Below are 25,787 nucleotides of genomic sequence, written 5' to 3'. Positions count from 1 at the left end.
TCTCTTGGCTCTTTATCATAGTAATAATATATGCGTACACCGCTCTGGCAATTCGTATAGTAGGGGTATGTAAGTTAGTTTCACTTAAACCTTCGTATTATCCAGGTCTACCTACTCACTGATGAGACCTCAATAAAGGTCGAAACCGGTCTGAGTAGTGACCTCTCCTCATAATATAAAACAGTAATACATCTCCTAGGAGCTGCGTTTTACATTATGAGAAAATATTAAGGATAGTGATGGAGCTTGCTCCATCTTTGCTACAATTTGCCTTAGTGTTGTATACTACCCAGGTGTTGACTTACGCTTGGACTCGCTGATAGTTCTTCGGCATGAAACTCTTAGATTTCGATCTCCGAGTTTCGTATCTGGTTTTAAAAATAACGAGGGATTTATCATCCCCTTAACTTAATTATATCATTACTAATCAGAAACTATTTCCACGAATGAGAGATGTACATGTTTACAGAGGAAGTGAAATTTTTTTCAGATCATTATTTAGTAGTCTCTAAAATAGAAATATTAGCAAGATGGAGAAAGGAAATAAATAAGAAAGAACAAGTATACAAACTATATCTATTACAAGAAGAAAGCATTAGAATGCTATATCATAATTAACAATTACCTAAAAGAAGCTCAAATCAGTGAAGATAAAGAAGAAGAATAGAAAATTTATAAAGATTATTATTATTATTAAGTAGGCATACAAACAGGTGCACGGTGATATCGCTGACCCCATTTTTTTATAGTTTTAAAGTGGTTTGAACTCCTGTTTTTAATTTGAGTGTTCCCAAGTAACTCTACCAGTCATGCCGAAGACAGTGATATAAAATTAACTGAAATTGGCTAAGAAGAAACCAAATTTTGAAGTGTTGAAAAGTGAACAGAGAGGACCACGGTCAACAACGAGCAAAGAATAAAGGACGTCGCCATCTTTACAATCACGCCACAATTGCTCAAGGAAAGAAAGGTGAGTCATGAAGTATATCAAATGCCGGGAGGATTTATCGCCTGGCGGAAATAAAATAACCTGTACGAAATGTAGCAGGATTCTACACTTAAAATGTGCCAGCTTTTCAGAAACAACGTAACGTAAAACCAATGCAACACGTGAGGAATAGAAGTGTGTAATCTGCAGGAGGAACAAAGGAATGCATCTAAGGCAGCCAGCCACCTATGATGCAGCCGATTACACCAGAGGCAAAATCAGATGATGAACTGAACAGACAAAAAAATGCAGGTGAGTCCTATAATTTCAACCCTTTAAATTTACTAATAAAAAATAGTGTAGAGACTATAAAATTCAGCTTAGTAGATCTTGTGCAAGAACTCTTTGACAAACAGAACGAACAAATAACAAAAAAAACTAGCGAATATGAAGATTTGGTCAAACATAATAATTTAGCAGTGACAGAAATGTTGCAAACGGTAAAAGATATCAAAATCATCATTAACGCTAAATGACAGGCAACACAATTTGATGAAAGAAACATCCGAACTCCATCAAGAACTTCATTCTCTAAACTACAATATGAACGTTTAAATCAGTAACAACATAAAGATCTTATCATAAACGGTCTTCCTGACACTGCACCTACAGAAAACCTCAGAGACGTAGTTTTAAAATTAGGCCATGCAATTGACATCCCCCTACAGCTTAACGACATTCAGACCGTAAATCGAATTCCTAGGAAGAGCAAAAAACAAGGCTTGCCACGACCTGCACCTGTCATAGTTCATCTTACAAGCAAGTCCACAAGAGACAATCTCATAAAAGCCAGCAGACAGAAAAAACCCGTTGCCAAGGACTTGAATACATTGCAAAACAACACACCAATCTTCCTATCCGAATATTTAACACCATTCAAAAAAAAGCAAAACAGAAAAAAAATACCAATTTTTGTGGATCAGAAATGCCAAGATATTCTTGAGGAAGTCACAAACTTCAAAACCGATACAAATAAAAAGCTCAGAAGAGAAAGGCTGCCACAGTGAAAAAAAAAAAAAAAAAAAAAAAGTCTCCTAATTAGTTCAAAAAGAAGACCACAATAAAAATGAATGTGAACCACCAAGACAGATGCAATGATACCAGAACAAACCAGCAATTTTACTTTGATCAGACCTTTCAGATCATTCATTTGACCTCCCAAACATCAGTCTACTTCCAACACAGAAATCAAATCAATAAAAATAAAATAACATATATCTAACTGGTGTCATCCTCGGATAAGCTCATTAAAAAGCTTCGAGGATGCAAGCTGAGACATTACATCTCAACTGAGACCAACAGAAAGGGAAAAAAAAGAATTATTTATTACATTGAAGTGCTGTAGTTACAGCAGTTAAAAACATTAAAAAGCAAAAATTGTAAAATATATAACTCACTGTTAATACTATAAATGCTGTTAAAAAAATGTAACCTTATCCAATTGCAAACTATAAATTACCATCCATAGTAACTATTATTAACACATTTTAGAATGCAAAAAATGGAAAAATGTGTAAGAAATTCACTGTAAAAAATATATATCTAAATATGTGTATATATGTAAATGCTCTGTAAGATGATAAATAAAATGTTAATGTTAAAAAAATTAAAAAAAATTAGACACCTACTCATCGAGGGAAGACACTTTACAACTCCTTGCTTTACAACTCCGTCTCCACCATTCAATCACCAATTGACTGCAACTACACTAATGCCATCTACTGCTGACCAGCATTGATATTTCCACAGACAATCACAAACATCCATGCCCACAGCGGGATTCAAACCCACAGCCTTTCGTCTGGAGAGCAGATACGCTATCCATTCGGCCAACTAGGCCAGCTAACCAAGCTAATTCATAAAGCAGCCTCTGAAGTACTTGGAAAGAAAATTAAATATTAAAAAGAAAAAAACAATGCAGTGAAAGAAAAACAAATGGCATACAAATCACTCCTTCAAAAACACATAAAAGAAACAGAAGAAATATAGCTAAAACCATAGCACAGAAAGCTCACCAAGATTCTTGGGACAGATTTATTAATAAAATAAAAGAAGACATACATGGAAGACAAGACAAAGCCTACAAAATATTAATAAACAATGAAGAAAGAGACGGTATAAATCAATATAATACAAGAGAAATAATGGACAGAACGTTATAAGGATTTATGGTATGACCTAAATATATTAAATGAAAATAATGATGAAGAAATCAGTACTGATATAGAACCAATAAAACTGAAGAACTAAAAGGAGCAATAAAAGTATCAAAAAAGAGAAAATCAACCGGATTAGATGGCATAAATACAGAGCTTTGGAAATATGGAGGAGAATATGTATATCACAGATTCTTAAAATTAATAAATAACTATTGGAAGAAATGTGAGGTTCCATCACACTGGTCAAAAGCCAAGGTTATATCAGTATTTAACAAAGGAGACAGAAATGATATGGAAATTACAGAGAAATATGTTCATTAAATGCAAGTAGATTATTAATTATTAAATTACTTAAGGAATTCACAATGTAAACTGGAACATAACTTAAAATAAACTTTAATATATACTTCCTATATTTCGGCAAACGTCCCATTACCATCTTCATGGGAACGTAAGACTAAGACACGTGCACGCAGGCACTAATACAGCAAATGAGATCTACAAGATATTCATAGTAAAGCAAAACCATCTACGAGGGTTGTTTGAAAAGTTTGGCAAAAAAAAATAAGTTAAACACATTTGTTTGGAAAAAATTACTGTTATTTCTCAACAGTCTCAATCGAGGTCTACACATTTGGTCAAGCAAGTTTCCAATTTTTTTTACCCCATCTAAAAAGTAGGATTTGTCAAATTGTACAAAATAGTCATTGACACCCATGATGACATCCTCGTTCGAAGAAAATTTTTCCCACTGAGCCAAATTTTTAAGTTTGGGAACAAGAAGTTGTCACATGGGGCCAAGTCCGGAGAATACAGTGGATGCGGAACCAATTCGAACCTCAATTAGTGCAATTTTGCCATTGCGATGACCAATGTGTGGGATGGTGCATTGTCTTGATTTAAGAGCACTTTTTTGTGTGCCAATCTTGGCCGTTTTTTCTTCAGTTCTTCTTTCTAAACGGTCCAGCAATGATGCATAATAGACTCCTGTTATTGTCTTACCCTTTTCCAAATAGTCTATCATGATAATTCCTTGGGAATCCCAAAAACAGTGGCCATCACCTTCTCAGCTGACAAAATGGTCTTCACTTTTTTCGGTGCTCTTTCACCAGCACTGTTCACTGTTTCGACTGCTGCTTGGACTCAGATGTGTAGTGGTGGATCCAAGTTTCATCTACAATCATGAATCCATGCAAAAAATTCTACAAACTGCGATTAAACATCACCAAACACTGCATTGAAATGTCTTTTCACATGTGTTTTTGATCGACAGTCAACAATCACAGCACCCATCACGCATGCAGCTTTTTCATGTGCAATTTTTCTTGCAGGATATTATAAACCCATTCAGTTGAGATGCCTACAATCTCAGCAATCTTCCACAATGATACCATGGATTTTGCCAATCATTTCCTTCATAGTGACCTCAGTTGGGCGTCTGGATCGTGCTTCATCTTCCATGGACTTACGACCACATTTAAACTCATTTATCCAAAAAAAAGTCTTTAATGCCGGTGCAGAGTCCCCATAAATTGCATCTAACTCAGCTTTGATCTGCACAGCTGTCCACTTCTTTGATAAAACTGTTTTATCACTGCACGAAACTCATTTTTCTCCATTTTTATGAAAAATGTGAACACGGTCATTTTAAATGTTTGCCAAACGAGAACTATGCGTCGCACATGGCTAAAATTTTGCCAGGGGTCATGAAAGATGACATGTGCCGACACTGGTATGAATGAATGAATTGTGTCGCTGTGTATTGGAAATTTACCAAACTTTTCAAACAACCCTCGTAATAATGTTCTTTTGACAGAAAAATACCATTAAGATATTTTTGCAACACAATAAACTCTGAATTGTATAAATTTTCTAGAATAGATTTCATCAGAAATAAGTTTTGATAAAATACATAAAAATGGATATATACAGAACTAAGAGGGTAAGACAAGCATAGTGATCCCAATGTTAGAAAAGACATAAAAGAAACCCACAAATGAATATACAGGATTAGGTTAACGATAATGCTATGAAATCCAGTGAGGCTTAGATGCTCTTAAGCTTTATTACCTGCCTTAGTTATTCTTAATCTTATGGGCTGTCTTATGTCCATAAAATATATTTTTGTATGTAAATTGTAGTTATAAAATATACAGTAAATATTAAATGAAAAATTAAGAGAATATAGTGGATAAATAAGAATATCAAGATGGATTTAAAAAAGGATAACCTACAACAGCTTCTGTATTCTTTTGATAAGAGTACATCTGGACTACTGTGTACAGACTTGGTCACCCGGATTTCTTATGGATGGGCAAGTGATAGGGAGGATCCAAAGATGAGTGATCAAGACATGAATGATCTGTGGAATGTTCCCTATGAATAGTCTGAAGGTTTGGGTTGCAGGATAAAGAGGTTAAAGGAGTTTTATAAGAATTGTGAATAAATTTTTCAGTACATGACAGGAGAGAAGAGAAGATAAGGCATGAAATAGTGTGATAAGCAAGAGCATGAAAATCAGGTTTTTTGTCAAAGCAATAAATAAATGAATGAATAGAATAAGTTACCAGAATCAATCGTGAATGTTTTCAGCATATGAGTTTAAAAAGAAGTATGATAGACACTATAAATAATGGTTAGTACAAGCATCCTGCAATGTGTCTTCAAAACTCCAAAGAGATACCTATGTAATAATAATTCTATTTAAAAGTATTCATAGAAAGAATTTAATATAGAAACCTATCTTTATTTACAGACTACTAAAAGTATAATCAATAACTAATCCAGTGAACTCACTGTACTAAAAATAAAGGGTCTGATACAAGAAAAACACTACATAATGAAATAAAAATAAATTAAACATAATTTATTTTTATTTAATGTTGTGCCTTATCAGCAACACTATTCAATATACATAAATGAAATATGAATATAATGGAATACCCTAAATAATTAATGTGCAGAAATTTCACATAATAATAACATAAGTACATTATTGTTTACAGATGATCAAGTGTTATTATCACACATATAAAAAACTTATCTGGATAAATCTTGTATTCCCATTGATGTATTGATAAGTCGGGGTCACTTCAGGCAGAAACCTTGTCAATGGTGATGAAGCATTTAGCATGAGTGCTTATTTAGAGAACATATCAGTCTAGAGGGCTCGTGCCAAGGCTGTATAGGAGGAAGCACTTGCCATTCATACTTTTCCATAAGATCAGATACTTCACGACATGTGAAAAATTATCTGTAAAATTGCAATATCTCACCTGAGCAGATTCTTCCTACATTATTATAATAATCATTACATGATACCTCCATGGAGTCCCTGGTCTCTTCATGAGAAGCTATTCTACCCTACACAACACTACACAAAAACACCAGAAACAGAAAATGAACATTATGTTTTTACTCAATCTGGCTTACAAATGACATAAAGATGAAAACTATTACATCATTCAATGGCTATACATGTACAACGTTTGAAATGATCCTTTGTGTGTGTGTTATGGTAATTCCATGCAAGAGAGGTTGTTCAACCTATAGTATTAGTATATACCATAGATAGACGGAAAGTTGAAGAGACTTGTTACTATTGGATTTGGGCTGTATAGTGTGCCCACAGTTGAGAAAACTATAGCTGGCAGAGTGCCAAGAAGAGTAGATTCATGCTGAAGGAAAGAAAATAATAAGGGATGTACGAATTCATCAAAAACACACAAAATCATGTGTTTTACATGAAAAATTTTACAACTGTCATACAATCAAAAACGTTAGCACTTTAAAAACTAGAATGTTCATAAAAGAAAAGCTAATTATCTGATTCACATGTTTGTATCACTTGAGTCTCGGCTCAGGAATGGAAGGAATGGGTATGACTTACCAAGAACCCACTATTTGTTATCGCTACCACCAGTCTCGCATATGACTGGTGCAGTATTAACAAAAGACTGCATGAGTCAACAACAAAGGCAAGCTGACAATTGTTGAATTGAAATGCTGATTCTCTTCAACCGAATTCCAAAATAAATGAAACTGCCATAACAACATTTGCTATGTATTTCTTAAAGTCATAAACTTTTTTCATATGCGAGGTACATGCAAAACTTTTTAATTTCTGCTTTCGTAAAGTAAAATCAGGGATGCAAGATATATGCGAGGGTGAGTTATATTCGAGTGAATACAGTATATTGTTACGATAAAGAGCCAAGAGGCTATTTTTTCCGGCGGCGTAAATTAAGTTGAGGGGATAATAAATCCCTCATTATTTTAAAGCTGGATACAAAACTCGGAGATTGAAATCTAAGAGTTTCATGCCGAAGAACTATCGGCGAGTCCAAGAGTAAGTCAACACCTGGGTAGTACAACACTAGGGCAACTCAGAGCAAAGGTGGAGCAAGCTCCATCACTATCCTTAATATTTTCTCATAATGTAAAATGCAGCTCCTAGGAGATATATTACTGTTTTACATTATGAGGAGAGGTCACTATCCAGATTGGTTTCGACCTTTATTGAGATCTCATCAGTGAGTAGGTAGACCTGGATAATACCAAGGTTTAAATGAAACGAACATACATACCCCTACTATACAAATTGCTAAACGGTGTACCCATATATTATTACTACGATAAAGAGCCAAGAGGCTATTTTTTTTCCGGCAGCGTAAATTAAGTTAAGGGGATAATAAATCCCTCATTATTTTAAAGCCAGATACGAAACTCGGATCTCGAAACTCTTAGATTTCGATCTCTCAGTTTCATATTAGATTTTGATCTCCGAGTTTCGTATCCGGCCTAAAAAAATTTGTCAAATGTTAATTTTTTAAAAAAATTAAAATATCATTACTAGAAAGAACGTTTTTACCTGAATATAGATGTATTTGAAAAAATAAACTAAAAGGAATGAATTAAAAACTCAAAATGAACCAAAAAGAAGTGAATTAATATCCTGTTACAATAAGTAACCTTCACTGGGAATGATCAACTATAAAAAATTTTTTCAAGTATTTTAATTGTTTTTTTATTTATATATAATTAATTGGCAATTTTAAATATTTTTCTGGGACAGTCAAAAATATATTTTTAATTTTTTGTATTTTCAAAATAGCTGACCAATCAGGAGAATTGTGAAAGAAACAAAGTAGTAATTTATGTTTATTGTGTTGAAATAATGGTAATTTCATATAATACCTTAATTATCCATTATGAGCAGATATCAAAGAAAAATTCTATTTGTAAATAATCATTACTGGATACAAAGAAATTCTGTAACAAGTATCACCATCTATAATGGTATGAAGTCAAAATATTCTACATTCAGTAAAACAATTACATTATTTCACTGAAAGAAAACTAATAATGGTATTCAACTATGTACTGTTTTAAAGTATGCATTTTCATTAGCAGAACATGTCATGAACATGCACAGTATAAACCTGTTTTTGTCCAATGGAAGGTTGTTCTTTCAATAAATGCACATTAGTATCTATAAAACGGTGAATCAACAGCATATTAACTGAGAAAGAAATGCCTTTAACTGATAAAACCTGAGTTTGATTCCAATCATAGCATGAAGAACATTTAAGATAAACACTTGCTCATAATCTTAGATGCTTTGACATTATCAAGAACTAATCTTTATTAATTCCATGGCTATTACAATAATTTTTTTAATTCAAGTTTTATTTATGATTTAAATTTAATTTATTTTAGATCTCCAACACAATACCACTCAACTATCACACATCAACACAATTAAACTTCCATATATTACAAAATATGAATGTTTCTAATTCCCACTTCAAATAATCCCACATTAAAAATCTGTGCTTGACCATTCTATAATGACTAAACTCCATAGCTATGATAGAATCTAAGAACAAACTGTTATTTATCACATCTAGGAGTATATGAAGTGCCCTGTTCTTGTGACCTGGCTTACTATGGACAGACAGGAAGAAATGTTGACATCCACCTTGAAGAACATAAAAATACATCTGGCACTATTGTTATGGCAGTAGGATCTAGTAGACCATGCCTTGGATACCCCCTTCACACAGAATCAGATGAAAAAAAAAAAAAAAAAAAGTGCTACACAGAAGTCATAAGTCAGAGATTGTTTTTAGAATCAGTAGCAGCTTTAAAACATACTCCAAACCTCAATAAGTAGGGCTGTATCTGTATCAATTTACCAAAAATCTGAGAGACAGTCATTTAAAGATCTAAATAATACTTTTTTTCTCTCTCTCTCTTTATCCAACAACAGATAGTGCCAATTAGGACTTTAGTTCCTTGTGCTGTCAATGTTTTTTTTTTTTTCAACCAGTCCCACTGTTATACCAAACTGCTGTTATTTCATGTACTGTGACAAACTGTTCTTGTGCTCTGAAGATGCTGGATATAATATCAGCAAAATATCAGCTAATAAGTTAATAAATATTATTTTCTTATCATTCTGTGTTGTGAATCACATTATTAAATAAACCAACAAGAGTGCTACATTGTCCACTGGTGGATGACATACAGGGTATTACAGAATAATCCATAAGTGACTGAGCAACACAGGTAAAGATGTGGCAAACTATGGTTGGCTTCCAATATACACATATTTTTAAAAGTTCCAATAAGCAAACATTATAGAAATCAAATGTTTTAGCATTTTAATGTTAAAATATTCAAAAAATCATCTATAAAAAGCTAGAAATCAGCCTAGATTCAGTTCACTAACTTCACTATTTTATATAACAATAAAAAGCAAATGGAAATGTTTCTATTTTAATAATAGAAACATTTCCATTATAATAATATAAATAATAAATAAGCATAGAATAACATAAAATAACATACCAATCATCATCCTTATAGTTTCTAAATTGAAAGGGTCCCATGTTCCTAGAGAAAGAAAGAAAGTATTTTAGAAATCATTTCTCAGATTAAAATAAAAAAAGGAAAGAAAAGTTGCTAATAGCTAATTTACTTATAATAAAAAATTGTAAGTAAATTGCTTTTTCATTTATGCATGGAAATTTTGTTAATATTATTACTTTAGAAATTTAATATGTCTCAAAACTCAATTATCTGATTTCCATAGTTTTCATTTTACTGTTACATATAACATCAAATATTTCTTAAAGAATATTGAATACAATAAGTCATTCTTCTGAAAAAAATGAGAAACAATCATCGCTTATGTCATCATCAATATGTTCTTTGCCAACTCTTTCTGCTATCTGAAATAGCATAGAGATCCAAACTCGAGTTTTGAGAATCAATCTTTCTACTGAAACAAAAGCTGATATTGAGAAAACATACATTGATGCTTTTTGCCTCTATATTTTTAGATGAATTTTGTAAACATCACTAACTCAGCTGGTTTTGGGTGAGGATGGAGATTTTTCTTATCCTTCCCTTCCTTCATCAAACAAAAATGCAGACACACACACAAAAGGCAATACGGATGCCTTTGGTAGAAACTGCTGAAAATATAGTAAGGTGATTAGATAATTATCATTATTATTATTGCATAGGCACCTCCATGGAATCCTAAGATTCATCGTGGAAGGCCCAAACTATCAACACTATCTATCAAACTCTCTCTGAAACCATTAACAGACAAAGCACTCACAACTGACTTGAACAACATATTCCATTCATTTACCAGTCTCCAACTGAATGAATACAAACTTACAAACGTCCAGGGATACCCTCTTGCTCATCTTCCTCTAGTCAAGTGCTGAAACATTTCGTCAATCCTATAAAAGCCTTTAAGTAATGTAAATGTTTCTATCATGTCCCCCCCCCCTCCTTTTCACCTATCGACCAGCTTTTGCAATCAACAAACTCTCAAGCTATCCTCATAGGAAGCATTTTACAGATCACTCGTTTCTGGATCCTCGTCCCCAAGAAATCCAGGTGACAAGACCTGAGCATAGTAATCCAGATGTGGACATATTAAAGTTTCATAAAGAGAAATTATAACTCCCTTATCTCTCCTTCTTAGTGTGTTCTTCAATAACCAAGTAATCCTGTGAGCTACCCTGGCTACTTTAGCAATATGTCTCCTCCTCTCCCACCCAAAAAAAAAAAAAAAAAAAAAAAAAAAAAACTTCAACTCTCTATCTACTACCCCCAAATCCCTGGCTTCATCAAATGTTTAGAGTATAGTTCCCTCAATGTGATACACAGCTTGTAATCTCTGTATTCCAAAATGCATAACTTGACACTTTTCCACATTAAATTGATATCCATTATGTTTCGCCCATACTGTCAGTTTATTTAAATCATCTTGCAAACTCTCTATATCACCTTGATTAACTATTACTCTATCCAACTTTGCATCATCAGCAAACAACTGAATATCTCACTTCAAATTATTTCCTATATCATTCATGTACAAATTAAATAGCAATGGTCCAATTATTACAGAGCCAAGTGGCACACCACTAATCACCTGCCGTCTTCTGGATTCTGCTCCTCCATATACTACATTTTGATATCTGTCCAGCAGCCACCCTTTTATCCATATCACCAGTTTCTTATCCATTCCCCATTTCTTGCAATTTGAGCAACGGAGTTCCATGTGATATCCTGTTAAATGCCTTTGCAAAATCCAGCACTATCATCATCATGTAGCCATTCCATTTATCCGACTCAGTTGTCATTGTATTATAAAAAGTTAGATTATTAAGGTATGACGAACCTTCACAAAGTCATGCTGCACCTCACAGAGTATCATATTCATATTCACCCATTCCTGAATTCTCTTTTTGACCAGCTTTTCTAGTACTTTTACCACCACTCCTGAGATAGTGATTGGTCTATAATCCTCCTTTATACAAAGGAACTATTTTGCCTTCCTCTGTGTATTCATATTCACCCATTCCTGAATTCTCTTTTTGACCAGCTTTACCAGTACTTTTACCACCACTCCTGAGATAGTGCTTGGTCTATAATCCTCCTTTATACAAAGGAACTATTTTGCCTTCCTCCCACATTCTTGGGACTTTGCCAAAAACTTAAACTAAACAGCCTAGTGAAAGTTATCGCCAGTTCCCCTGCACATTCTCATTAAACATGAGCCGATATCCCATTTAATCTCACAGCTGTATTTGCATTCTGATTCTACAATATTCTAAGTACCTGCAGTTCATCAACCTCTGTTTTCACAACAGTCCCTGTCATCTCTGTCATAACAATATCTTCACTTGGATGATACACCCTTGAAAAATTATCGCTCAATAGCTCAAGAATTTCATCTACCTCCATTACCTCTATACCATCTGCACTCATTAAAGTTATCCTTCCATAGTCATTCTTCCTTACTTGCCACATAATGAAAAAACTCTTTAGGATTTCCTTTGTACTGTTCAGCTAATTTCTTATTATCTGATTTTGCCTTCTTTACTATGCTGGTCGGCTTTCTTGCCTGATCCTTGTATGTTCATTAGTTAGATGGTCACCTTTTTCCTTATACAGTGAAAATTCAGTTCTCGAATGCCTCTGTTCTTGAACAATTCGGTTCCAGAACATATTTTCCTAACAAAAAACGCCCCAGTTTCCGAACAGAATTTCGGTTCCCGAAAAGGCAAACGGCAATCACATGCTGAGCTGTAAGGCGGGAAAGCGTCAGTTACGCAATAGTCTTCATTCAGTGCAGACACCTGCTCGAATTTGCAGCGAGTTTTCTTGATTTTCTTTGTGTTTTGTTGTTTTTTTTCATAAATTATTATTAATTAAGCAAACATGGGGCTGCAGAAGAATAGTGATAGCAGCAAAGTGAAAAGAAAAGTTGTTAGAACCATAATAGAGATGCAAAAAGAAATCATATCCAAACATGAAAATGGTGTTCGTGTCTCGAATCTTGCTATGCAGTTCGGTATGGCAAAATCAACGATATGTACAATACTCAAAAATAAAGAGGCGATAAAGAGAGCTGATGTTGCAAGATTAGTGAAAGTTCTTACTAAACAAAGATGACAGACGATTGAAGAAGTGAAAAAATTGTTGCTGATTTGGATAAACGAGAAACAGTTAGCTGGTGATAGTGTTTCTGAGGCTATAATTTGTGAAAAAGCGAGGCGATTACATGATGACCTGTTAAAGGAAAACCCTGGTACAAGTGCTGATACTGATGTATTCAAAGCTAGTAGAGGGTGGTTCGAGAAATTTAAGAGGCGAAGCAGCATACATAGTGTGGTTAGACATGGGGAGGCTGCGAGTTCGAACCAAGAAGCTGCTGAGAAATATGTGCAAGAATTTAGTGACTATGTAAAGGCTGAGGGTTTTCTTACCCAACAAGTGTTCAACTGTGATGAAACCAGCCTATTTTGGAAAAAATTGCCAAAGAGGACCTACATCACTCAGGAGGAAAAAGCATTGCCAGGACACAAGCCAATGAAGGACAGGCTGACTCTTTTGGCATGTGGAAACGCAAGTGGGGACTTCAAGGTCAAGCCATTGCTTATGTGCCACTCTGAGAATCCGAGGGTGTTTAAGAAAAATAACATGATGAAAAGTAAATTGCCTATGTGGAGGGCTAATAGTAGGGCTTGGGTAACCAGGCAATTGTTTATTGAGTGGATCAATGAAGTCTTTGCCCCAAGTGTGAGAAAATACCTTCAAGAAAAAAATTTGCCAATTGTATGCCTTCTTGTGATGGACAATGCTCCTGCTTACCCTCCAGGCTTGGAGGAGTCTGATTTTATTACAGTGAAGTTCCTACTCCCTAACACAACTTCTCTAATTCAGCCGATGGACCAGCAGATCATTTCGAACTTTAAGAAACTCTACACCAAAGCACTGTTTCAAAGGTGTTTTGAAGTGACCTCTGACACAGAATTAACACTCAGAGAATTCTGGAAAAATCACTTCAACATCTTCCACTGCTTAAGTATCCTTGACAAATCCTGGGCACAAGTGACTTACAGGACAATGAACTCGGCCTGGAGGAAATTGTGGCCAGACTGTGTAGACAGAGACATTGAGGCTGAGCATGTAGCCCTTGTCGATGATATTGTGTCTCTGGGCAAAAGCATGGATTTGGAAGTTGACAATGCTGATGTGGAGGATCACAGGAATGAGCTCACCATGGAAGAACTGGAACACCTTCAGAAGGAGCAGCAAAAGACAGAGATTGAGGAAATGTCTTCAGACACAGAGGAAGGGATTGAGGATGTTCCTAGTTCTTTGATCAAAGAAATGTGTGTGAAATGGGATGAGGTGCAAAGTTTTGTGACAAGATATCACCCTCGCAAAGCTGTAGCAAACCGCATCATAAACTATTTCGATGACAGTGCCATGTCTCACTTCAGAAACATTTTAAAACGCAGGCAAAAACAAATGTCATGTTTTGGCCTGCAGAGTCGAGTGGTGCCAAGAGACAGAAAAGAGAAAGAGAAAAAAACCCAGAAGGACAGTAACCTGATGTTTTTTATGGAAGGGGACTTCCCTTACCTCCTTCCACTTACGCCATCAACTCTCCTCCGTATGTATAGTTAAAGTAAAGTTAAATTTTCGTTTTTATTTTATCTATTTATTGTGTTTATTCTTTTTATGTAAGATTTTATGCATTTTCATTATGTTTGTATATGATCTTATGCATGAAGTACTGTTGTAAAGATTTAAATAAACAATCATCTGTGGTTCGGGTACAAATTAATCCATTTTACATTAATTCTTATGAGAAAATGGTTTCAGTTTTCGAACAATTCGGTTTACGAACAGCCTTCGGGAACGAATTAAGTCCGACAACCGAGGTTCCACTGTATATCCTCCACAATATTTTCTTAGTTTCCAGCTCAGATACCCTTTGACTATTCTCATGCACTGTGAACATCCTTTCCTTGCAGATTTTTATGCCATAGTACTGCTTCAAGCTGCCTCTAAATACTGGTACAAAAATACTCACATGGAAACAATCACAAAGTCCCAAATGGATACATAAACAAAACTGCTGCCTAACAATTTCTAACATGGGTCTCTCGATAATGCAACTGGAAGAAAAAAAATCTTAAGTTCAGTTAATCATAACAATTGGAGAAAAAAATCTGGGCTTCAATCCTGAAAACAGACAAACTGGTATGAGAACATACAAAATAGATTTTCATAAATAGGAGTACAGCAGGCCCATAAAAGAGGTTAAGGTCTAGATCTATTGGGAGAATGGGGGGGGATGTTCCAAGGTAGAATCTAGTGTTGGGGAATGATAATAAAAAAGTTAAATTAGCCACTAGGTGGTAAAGAGAAAGATGTGTTCGTCAAGATTGCCATGAAAAGATAAGTTTAAAATTTTAAATTGTTTGTGTGGCATTAGCAATAATTAGTTTTTTAAATATTGTTCTTTCTTGTAGAATTCTTGTAGAAAGGCTTATATGTTGGTTATACATGATTACTAAATAACTTTAGGAATTCACAACATATACTAGAATATAAATAAATGAATAAAAAAATTTCCAATATTTAAATATTTTTGTAATGATAGTTGTGATTGGTAGGCAGATTTCAGTGTAGTTATAATTCTGCATTTATTTAGTAAACATCTTTGTGTTTCTTGTGTGCAGCTTTGAGCGTGAGTAAAATGGCAGTGAAATATAAGATGGCATGAAAGACGAATGCAAGTGCCTTGGATTTTTTGAAAATGGTGAGATGCCATGAATGCAGTATAGTATGCTTGGGGAGAGATTGAAGATATTTATATAGAGAGGGAAAATAGAAGAGAGAGATTGGGTGTGTAAGAAGTGTAGCATACTTATGGACTATAAGATATCACTGAATGTAAGCAGTAGCAGTTGCAAGTTTTTCCACTTGATTATATTATAAATGAAAGATGCCAAGAAATTATATCCTTCGTGCAAGTTTAAGCAAAAAACGTTTGCGTGTGAAGTAACTTCACGACTGGGCTACTTGTATATAGAGGCTAATGATTTCACATCAATTGCTTTAGTATCCCATAATGCAATGCACATATCCTTATGGACATGTATAATGCTATGCATTATGGGAAGATTTCTTCCCAAGGGATACTAAGGCAATTGATATGAAGTCATTAGCATTAGCCTCTACAAGTTAGCCCAGTCATGAAGTCACTTCACGCACAAACTTTGTTTGCTCACACTTGGATCACTTGGATAAAGGATTAAACCAAGAATATAATATCTTGGCATCTTTAATTTGTAAGCAGTAGTAGGCAAAAGATCATGGATGTAGGGAGTAAGTGGAGTTGACGGTACAGCTGAGCAGTAACAGTAAGATAGCAAGTGAAAGTGGCAATGAGTTAGCAATGCTGATTGGTAAGTCAGCATGCATAGATGGTGGTGAATTAACAGAGGTAAGCTATAAGAGTGCCAGCAGTGGTGATCAGTAAGAGAGTGGATGTGCAAGGTAGTGAAAATGCAATCTGCATAAATGGCGCTGAAAAACTAACTGAAGATATGAAAGTGAAATTGGTAAAGATGAGGCAAGAGGTTAAATGTATAAGGAATGAACTAATGAAAATTACAGATTTACATGGGAATGCGAGGAAGAATGGGACAAAAGTTTTGAAAGAAATATCAAATGATTTTAGAGTAGCAATGTACAGAGATTCAATGATAATAGGTGTGATGAATGAAAAAGTGCACAAGGTCTGTTTTCTGGAAGAAAGAATGAGCAGGGTGGTTGAAGCATTGGATAAGAGTACACAAGCAAAAGAATTGGTAGTGGTAGTTGGCATGAATGATTTGACTGATAACTAAAATAATGTAAGGAGGGATATCATGAAGCTGTTAAGGAGAGCGAAAGATAACAGTGTAGCAGTTAAGGTAGTTAGTCAGTGTGTTGCCCAGGTATGATAATCATGAGTTGAGAAGGCGAGCGAAGATTATGAATGGTATACTAGAAGAGTTGTGTAAGGAGAAAGGAGTTCGTTTTGTGAATGTGTGGATAGAGCTGTATAAAAGAGATGGGCTGCATTTGAATGAGTCAGTTGGAAAACTTGCTTCAAGAGAGAGAGAGAGAATGTAAGACCTGAGGAAGCAAGAGGTGTTGTGGAAGAGCAGGAGAGTAAGGCAAGTTTGTGAATGGAGAGGTGAGTGGTGCAAGTGAAGAGAACAAGAGAAACGGAACACAGAGTGGACAGGGAGACACTGTCCACTCTGTGTTCCGTCTAAAAGTGTAGATGATGGTTTCAGAAGTAGATGTGTGAGTGTGCAAGAAAGGATTGACAGTCAAGGATGTGGGGGTGACATTTAGGTCTGCGGAAGGGTGTAATATCAGTGATGATAGATAGGAATGGACAGGGAAGGGTGTAGAGGACTCATGTCTGAGAAGTGGGGTTAGTGGGACTTCTTATAGAAACAGAAAAACAGAAAGCTAGTGTGTATGTTTACAAATGCTAGAAGTATTCAAAACAAGGGGAATGAAATTGTAGCATTTTGTTTGCCCAAAAATTGTTGGTATAAGTGACATGGTTGAACAAGGATGACATTCTGACAGGAATAGAGATGGAAGGATATGTAGTCTTTTGCGAAGACAGACAAAGCAAAAAAGGGAGGCGTGTTAGTGATGATGGAAGAGTAGCTGTGCACATTTAAGGTGGAGATGCAAGGAGCAAATATTGACTGATTTTGAAGCAGTATGGTGTGGAGATGGATAGGATGAAATGTTTAGTAGAATGTTGCTATAGACCTGATAATATGGAAGGCAGCGAGAAGGAAATGTTTAGGCAAATTGGTCTGGCTAATATGAAAAGGGTGATCATTATGGGCAATTTCAATTATGGTAATACAGACTGGAATGAAGAAAAAGCATCAGGAATCAAAGAGAATGAATTTCTTAAATTTTTAAGAGTTAACTATCTTAAATAGTGTGGACAGACTTATGTGTTCGTCGAACATGTTGTTTATTATTTTAACGGTATAATAGAACACAGAAACTAAGTAAATAATTAATTTATCAGCATCAAGTTAATAAATTAATTATTTACTTAGTTTCTGTGTTCTATTATACCGTTAAAATAATAAACAACATATCTTAAATAGTATCACAAGCCATATCAGGATTTTGTGAGAGAGTCATATGTGGAACTGTAAAGTAGGTGACGACGGCAAACTCAGGAGGTAGCTTGCAGCGATATCATGGAATGAAGAATTGTATGGGAGGAAATCAATGCTGTTTGGTCTCTACTCAGGGAGTATCTGGCAGAGGTAATGACTGAGTTTATTCCAAAGGTCAGGAGATTAAATAAGGTAGGTGTAAAATGGATGACTGAAGGTGAAGTCCGCAATCTGGAAAAAAAAAAGCATTGTGGAGATAATTAGTTACATGAGGAGTACAAAGAACAAGGAAGGTGACTCACTTAATAAGGGTAGCAAAAGTGCAATATGAGCAGCAGTTAGCAAATAATAGCTAAAAGAACTCCTGGGGAATTTTTTTCAATATGTAGCCAGTAGAAGGAAGAATGATTATGAGAGGATGATGTTAGTCAGCGATAATGGGAGAATGATAAACACTAAGGAACATATGGTAGAGGTGTTTAATAAGCAGTTCATTAAAGCAGTCCATCCTTGTGATTGTAATATAATGCAGAACTTGAGAGCAGTGGGAATGGGAGGGAGGAACCACTGATGATGAGTGAGCAGGAGGTATATGAGGAATTGAGTAAACTTGATGTCAACAAGGCCATGGGACTTGATGGTATATCACTGCATGTCTCGAGAGAATGTTCCAGGAAGTTAACAGCTTTAACATAGATTTTTAACATGAGTCTTATATTAGTCCAGGTCCCAAAGGAGTTGAAAGATGGAAAAATTGATCTGCTTCATAAAGAGGATGATAAGACCAAAGTTTTGAATTATAGGCCAATCTGCTTGTCTGGAGTTGTGGTCAAGGTGTTGGAGAAGCTAGTGAGGACAAGGATTCAGTACTGGGTGAACAGCAGTAGAATTCTCTTTAATGGACAGCATGGGTTTTCTAAAGGAAGATTGTGTTTTAGCAATCTGCTTACTTATTATAACAAGGTGACGAATCCATTGGACAAGGGGGATGCATATACAGTGGTATATTTAGATTTTGAAGGCTTTCAATAGATTACCACATGACAAACTAAGTTAAATTGGAACAGATGGGGTTGGATAGTAGATTGGTGCATTGAATTGGAGACTGGCTGTCTGATAGGTATCAGTAGGTTGTGTATTATGGGGGAGTGATATCTCAGAAGAGGAAAGTCACTAGTGGCATGCCCCAGGGTTTGTATGTAAATGACATTGGAAAGAACTTAAATGATGATATATAGTTGTTGATGCAAAGTTGAGGAGAGTTATGAGAAGTAGAGCAAATGTTGTAGCTTTGCAAGAGGACCTAAATAGACTGTCTGAATGGCGAGTGTGTGGGGATGTCGGTTTAATGTTGCAAAGTGTGATGTTTTAAAATTTGAGAAGCAAAGTATAAGATTGGTGGAGATATTTTAGAGGAGGTGGAGGAGATGAAAGATTTGCGGATTATGGTGGATAGAAACTCGAAATTTCATGGACAATTTTGCTAAATTGTAAGGACAATACAGTGCATTATGGGAATGATGCTGAGAACACTGATGTGTAGAAGTAAGGATATTTTGATTCCATTGTACAAGACTTTGATCAGGCCACATATGGATTACTATGCACAGATTTGATCGCCAGGTTTTCAAAAGGATGGTATGTTGGAGAGGGTTCAAAGATGATTGATCAAGTTGGTTTCTGATCTCTGGAATTGGAATATGAGGACAGACTGAGAGAATGCAAATTACGGAGCCTACTGGATAGAAGGAAGAAGGGGAGACATGTGGAAGTACAAGATCGAGATGTACAAGTTGGTAAGGGGTAATTACCAGATTAGTGTGGATTTTTTTGCATGGAGAATAGTAGGTAATTGGAATGCATTGCCTGAATGTGGGACCTCCCACGATGAGTCTCTTAACTCCATGAAGATCAGGTGATAACAATAATAATAAAAAAAATTGAGGTGTCTGAGAAGTATGTTGAAAGGGGGACCTGAGTGTTTAATGTCATTCAAAAGACACCAACTCCCCATTAGTCTTTCAATGCTATATCACTTTATATGAATATATAATTTCAAATGGACCTACAAATCCGTGACCGGAAAATTCGCCGTAAGACATTTTGCATTAATTTTTGTAAATAATCAATGGATGAAAAAGGGTATTATAAAATCATTAAAAAGGCAAATCTTTATTAAGCTAAATGTCAGTGAAACATAACATAATGAAATCATTTAAAATTGTGCAAATTAAAAGAGATGCTGCATAAATAATTAACTTTTTTGCTGAGGATCGTCAATTCAACAAATCCATCAGTAATATCGCTCATTGTAAAAAATGCTAATGCTGTGAAGCATTTAATTTTTGTGTTGAATCCAGCATCTGTTTGATAGTGTAACTTCAAACAAATGGCAACAATTTTGCGATCAAAATTTTGCACAATATGAAATAAACAACCTGTTATAGTTGTTGATGTAAAAATGTTAGAATATTGTTGACATACTTTGATAGTTGCTTTCTCGAAGTAAACCATTAATGTTTCGGGATCTAATGATGAACGTAAGCCCTTTAAGGCACTGAATAATCTGCTATAAGTTAATTTTGATTTGCTAGTAAAGTAAAGCAAAAAGCCGCCATGGAATCCTTAGCGGTTTCATGCCAGTCCCACGCCTGGATAAAGGAGGAGGGTTGTTCAGATGAGTGTCGATGCTCTGACTCTAAAGAAAAAACACGATCGTTGCCTATACAATCAACAGCTACAACATGCCGGCTCGAATGTCGCCCGGATCAACAATGTCCATGATACCAATCAAAGCGATCAGGAGTTGAATCGAAAAGTGAGATACCAAAAGGAAACAAAATTTGAAATTAACAAAACTATTATCAGTAGGAACAAGGAATGTACAGACACTTTGAATGGCAGGAAAGCTAGGATTACTTCACGAGGAAACAAAGAGATATCAGTGTGATATACCAGGACTGGCAGAGTTGCGATGGACATCAGCAAGGAAGATAAATAGATGTAAAGTCATATGGTCATGGCATGACACCAGGCATGAAGCAGGAGTTGGTTTCCTTCTTAACAAAAAAGCTAGAAAGGCACTCTCAGGCTAAAAACCAGTCAATGAATGAATCATAGCAGCAAGATTTCAAGCAAAACCATTTAATATATCAATAGTCCAGATATATGCACCCACATCTGACAGCACAGATGAGGATATTGACTTAATTTACAAAGATCTGACAGACAATAGAAACAATATCAAAGCAAGATATACTAATTATTATTGAAGCAGACCGGAATACCAAAGTCGGATTATATAATGATGGTTGGGAAAGAGTTATGGGAAAATATAATTTCGGAGAAAGAAATGAACGAGGTGAAACAATGTTAGAATTTTCTGTGGACCACAATATGATCTATAACACAAGATTCCAGCAAAAGAAGTGTAGAAAATGGATGTGGAGATCAAATGATGGGGAAAACCAAGAACATGATTGATATGATTAAAAGATGGATAACATCAGCAAAGCAGTGTCGAACCTTTTCAAGGAGCGGATATAGACTCGGATTATAGTTTAGTGATTGCAAACATCAACTTGAAATTAAAAAAAAAAAAAAGAAATATAAACTCCAACATCAGAATAGAAGAGATACAGCCAGAATAAGTGAAGAAGAAATAGCAAGAAGGTACAGAACAGTGTTAGAGGAGAAACTTAAAAGTGTGGACAAAGAAAAAGATTCAAGTCTAAGAGTGAAAGGAGTAATGAAAGTGATAGAAGAAACAGTACCAGAAGAAGAGAAGCTCAAGAAGAAATGGATTAGACAAGAAGCACTGAAGTTAGTACAGGAGAAAAGAATGTTGAAGATAAGAAGGGATACATCAGAACAAATAGAGGAGCAATAGGAGAAAGTGTAAGGAGGTGAAAAAAGTAGTCAGCCAGATAAGATGAAATGGTTAGAAGCCCAATGCAATAATATAGAACAGTACTATGGAGAGCATAAAACTAGGGAGGTGTATAAAATGATTAGAACCATTAATAAAACGTGGCAACCAAAACAGACCAAAGATAAAGATGAAAAAGGCAAAGTATTGATGAATAAAGATAAAACTGTACAGCGATGGACAAGATACCGTAGTGAGTTATATGAAAAAAAAGCTAGATTTAGATAGCATTGCGAAACTGACTAAAGAATTGAAGTAGATATCGCCACCAGGTAATGAGTATGATATGGGATCGCTCAATTGGTATCGGGGACCATGTTGATCCAGGCGATGTCCAAGCCGGCATGTTGTAGCTGTTGATCAGATAACAATCATGTTTTTTCTTTACAGTCAGAGCATCGACACTCATCTGACTGACCCTCCTCCTCCTTTATCCAAACTTCGGACTGGCATGAGACCCCTAAGGATTCCATGGCGGCTTCTGCTGTGCTTCCTGGCAAATCAGAATTAACCTACAGCAGATTATTCAGTGCCTTAAAGGGCTTACGTTCATCATTAGATCCCGAAACATTAATGATTGACTTCGAGAAAGCAACTATGAATGCTTTTTCTAACATATTTACATCAACCACTATAACAGGTTGTTTATTTCATATGGCACAAAATGTTTATCGCAAAATTGTTGCCATGGGTTAAAGTTATGCTATCAAACAGTTGCTGAATTTAACATGAAAATGAGATGCTTCACAGCATTCGCATTTTTTTAAATGAGCGATGTTACTGACGGATTTGTTGAATTTATGATCCACAGCAAGAAGTTTATTTACGCAGTATCTCTTTTAATTTGCACAATGTTTAAATAATTTCATTATGTTATGTATCACTGACATTCACCTTAATAAAGATTTGCCTTATTAATGAATTTATAATACCCTTTATCATCCATTGATTATTTACAAAAATTAATGCAAAATGTCTTGCGGCGAAAATGTCTTATGAGGTGAATGTTTATGGCAAAAATGTTTGAGGTGAATTTTCCTACACCGAAAATGTTTAAGGCAAATTTTCCTAGAACCCTACAAATCACCTTGACTCTCCTATAACAAGACCCATCCCTGAAAGAAAGTACTTTCCTCAACTTAGGAGATAATGAATCCATTAAAGATTCTACTCACAATTTCATCTTCCAAGATAGAATCTATAAACACTTTGGTCTTCTTTGATATTGGCTGAGCTTTAGATGTGCTCCTTAACCTTATACTTGGAAGTATTCCCCCAGAACTATAGATAATTGGATGATATCCTCATCACAGAAACAGCAGATGCAATTAATAATCATTTTATAAAATTCAGCAAGTTTACAGCAGACTGAGTTTCATCCTGTAACTCAATCAGTCATCAATTTCCTTAACTTCACTTAACTATCAACTTTTCCTTATACTCAGAAAATCCCATAAAGAAACAAACTTTAACAATTATTTCAATTTCTACTCCTGTTATTCCTCATATATCAAATATAAATTCCTGAATACCTATGCCACAGATCCTCAACAAGAAATCATGCTGTCAACTAACTCATTCTTAACATACAGGTATTCTTCTCACCTAATAATATACCATCCACAGCATTAACTACTAAAAATCCATATTGCTTTTCATATATTTGGACAAATCGCAAGATTCTTAATGCTTTTTGAGGAATAGATTTTGCTCTTCTGCTCAAAAAAACACGAGTATAGAATCTTAGCAAGATTGAGCATTCCATCAAACTCGCTGGACTGGTAAGCCAACTGGTTAGTGTATCTGCTCTTCACTCAACAGGCTGTGGGTTCAACCACTTAAATGAATTCAATCACTTAAAGTCATTCACAGCCATGGATGTCTATAAATGTCTTTAAATGACAACTCATTTACAAGGGTGGTCTGAAAATTTCTCGGCCTAACAATAAAAAAACGAATTTATAATTTCAAAATTATTTTTATTTTTCAACATAATCTCCATTAAGATTAATACATTTATTCCAGTGTTGCTCCAGTCATTATCCCATCCCTGTAGTGGTTCTCAGTAAGATCTGCAAAATACCCCTCTAAAGCTGCAATCACCTCTTGATTCGAAGAAAAACGTTCAGCAGCGAGGAAGAGTTTTAATTTTGGGAAGAGAAAGAAGTCAGAGGGAGCCAAATCTGGGGAATAGGGTGGATGTTCGAACAATTCATAGTGAATATCCCTTAATTTTCTCATTGCCAAAATACTTTTGTGGGAAGGTGCATTGTCCTAATGAAAGATGATTTTTTTTTTCTGCAAAAAATTTTTTTCTTCGGGTCTTTTCTCATGAATTTTTTCATTTAGTCTAGTTAAAAGATCAGAATAATATTCCCTGGTTATTGTTTCACCCTTTTCAAGATAATTAATAAACAAAATGTCTTTAGCATCCCAAAACACCGATGCCATGACCTTTCCTGCTGATGGAACAGACTTTGTCTTCTTTAGTGCTGAATAACTGGCTTCTGTCCACTGTTTTGACTGCTGTTTGAATTCTGGTGTGTAATGGTGAATCCAAGTCTCATCCATAGTAATAAATCGATGCACAAAATCAGTTTTATTCTTGTTAAAATGCTCCAATCATGGTTCAGAAATTTTCATGTGAGTGCATTTTTGATCTGCTGTGTGCAAGCGCAGCACCCATCTTGCGCAATGCTTTTTCATTTGTAATGCTTCATGCAAAATATATCCTACGTATTCTTTTGAAATGCCTATAGTCTCATCAATTTCACGGGCTTTGACTCGCCAGTCATCCAATAACATATCGTGCACTTGATCAATGATTTCTGGTGTTACACTTTTTGGACATCCTTCACGTGGATCATCTACCATGTTTAAACTCAGCAGCCCATTTCTTAATTGTCGAAAATGAAGGAGAAGAGTGCTTGTAAACATTTATGAACTTCGAATGAATTTCTTTTGGTGTTAAAACCTTCTTTTACAAAGAATTTTATAACTGCACGATACTCAATTTTATCCATTTCAAGGGATACAGACAACACTTTTGCTTCAGACAACTGTATAAAACAAACTACTTGATAGAATGACTTGCAATTTCACGTGGATGCTTATGACAGATGTACCAACTTAGGGAAAAAAAACTTGCCAATAGTGTTGTCATTTATGGTCGAGACCGAGAACATTTCAGAACACCCTCATAAGTGGTTGAACCCACAGCCTGTTGATTGGAGAGCAGATACACTAACCACTTGGCTAACCAGTCCAGTGATCTTGATAGGATGCTTGGTCTTGATAAGATGTTACATGATGTTACATGCTCTTGAGACCAAACATGAAAAAGTTACATGTTTGGTCTCAAGAGCAGGGTTTTCAATCATTAAAAAAATGCACAAAATATATAAATTAACGAATTTTTTTTCGTTTGAAACATCCCTAATCCACTCACAATACTAACATACAATAAGTTTACAACCTTACATGGGTGGAAGTCACATAAAAAAAAAAGGAAACTGTCATATCTGTCAGATACACATATACACTACATCATTTACAGAGTGAGGAGCTGGAATGATGAAGAAAACCTTACATATAAAGTTGACTGCAAAGTCTTTTTCAGGGACAATGGCCACTTCAGAGATTGCAGCCTCTTCACCCAAACATCAGAAGAAGAATAA

The 25,787-nt window shown here is 35.2% G+C and overlaps 1 protein-coding gene across 1 annotated transcript in view; it reads right to left on the bottom strand.

The window, feature by feature from the left end:
- The window catches only part of LOC150100903 (programmed cell death protein 6-like), a 104,945-nt gene that overhangs the window by 58,965 nt on the left and 20,193 nt on the right, over window positions 1-25,787 (bottom strand). Inside the window, exon 4 of the mRNA XM_090401118.1 lies at window positions 10,000-10,044. Within this exon, the coding sequence (XP_090257244.1) occupies window positions 10,000-10,044 (45 nt within the window). The remainder of the gene's footprint in view (window positions 1-9,999; window positions 10,045-25,787) is intronic.

Source organism: Typopeltis vanoorti, chromosome 12 (assembly GCF_054136105.1).
Source record: "Typopeltis vanoorti isolate ZY-2024b chromosome 12, IOZ_Tvanoo_1.0, whole genome shotgun sequence".
Classification (NCBI taxonomy): Eukaryota; Metazoa; Arthropoda; class Arachnida; order Uropygi; family Thelyphonidae; genus Typopeltis; species Typopeltis vanoorti.
This window is presented reverse-complemented; position numbering and strand designations above follow the sequence as displayed.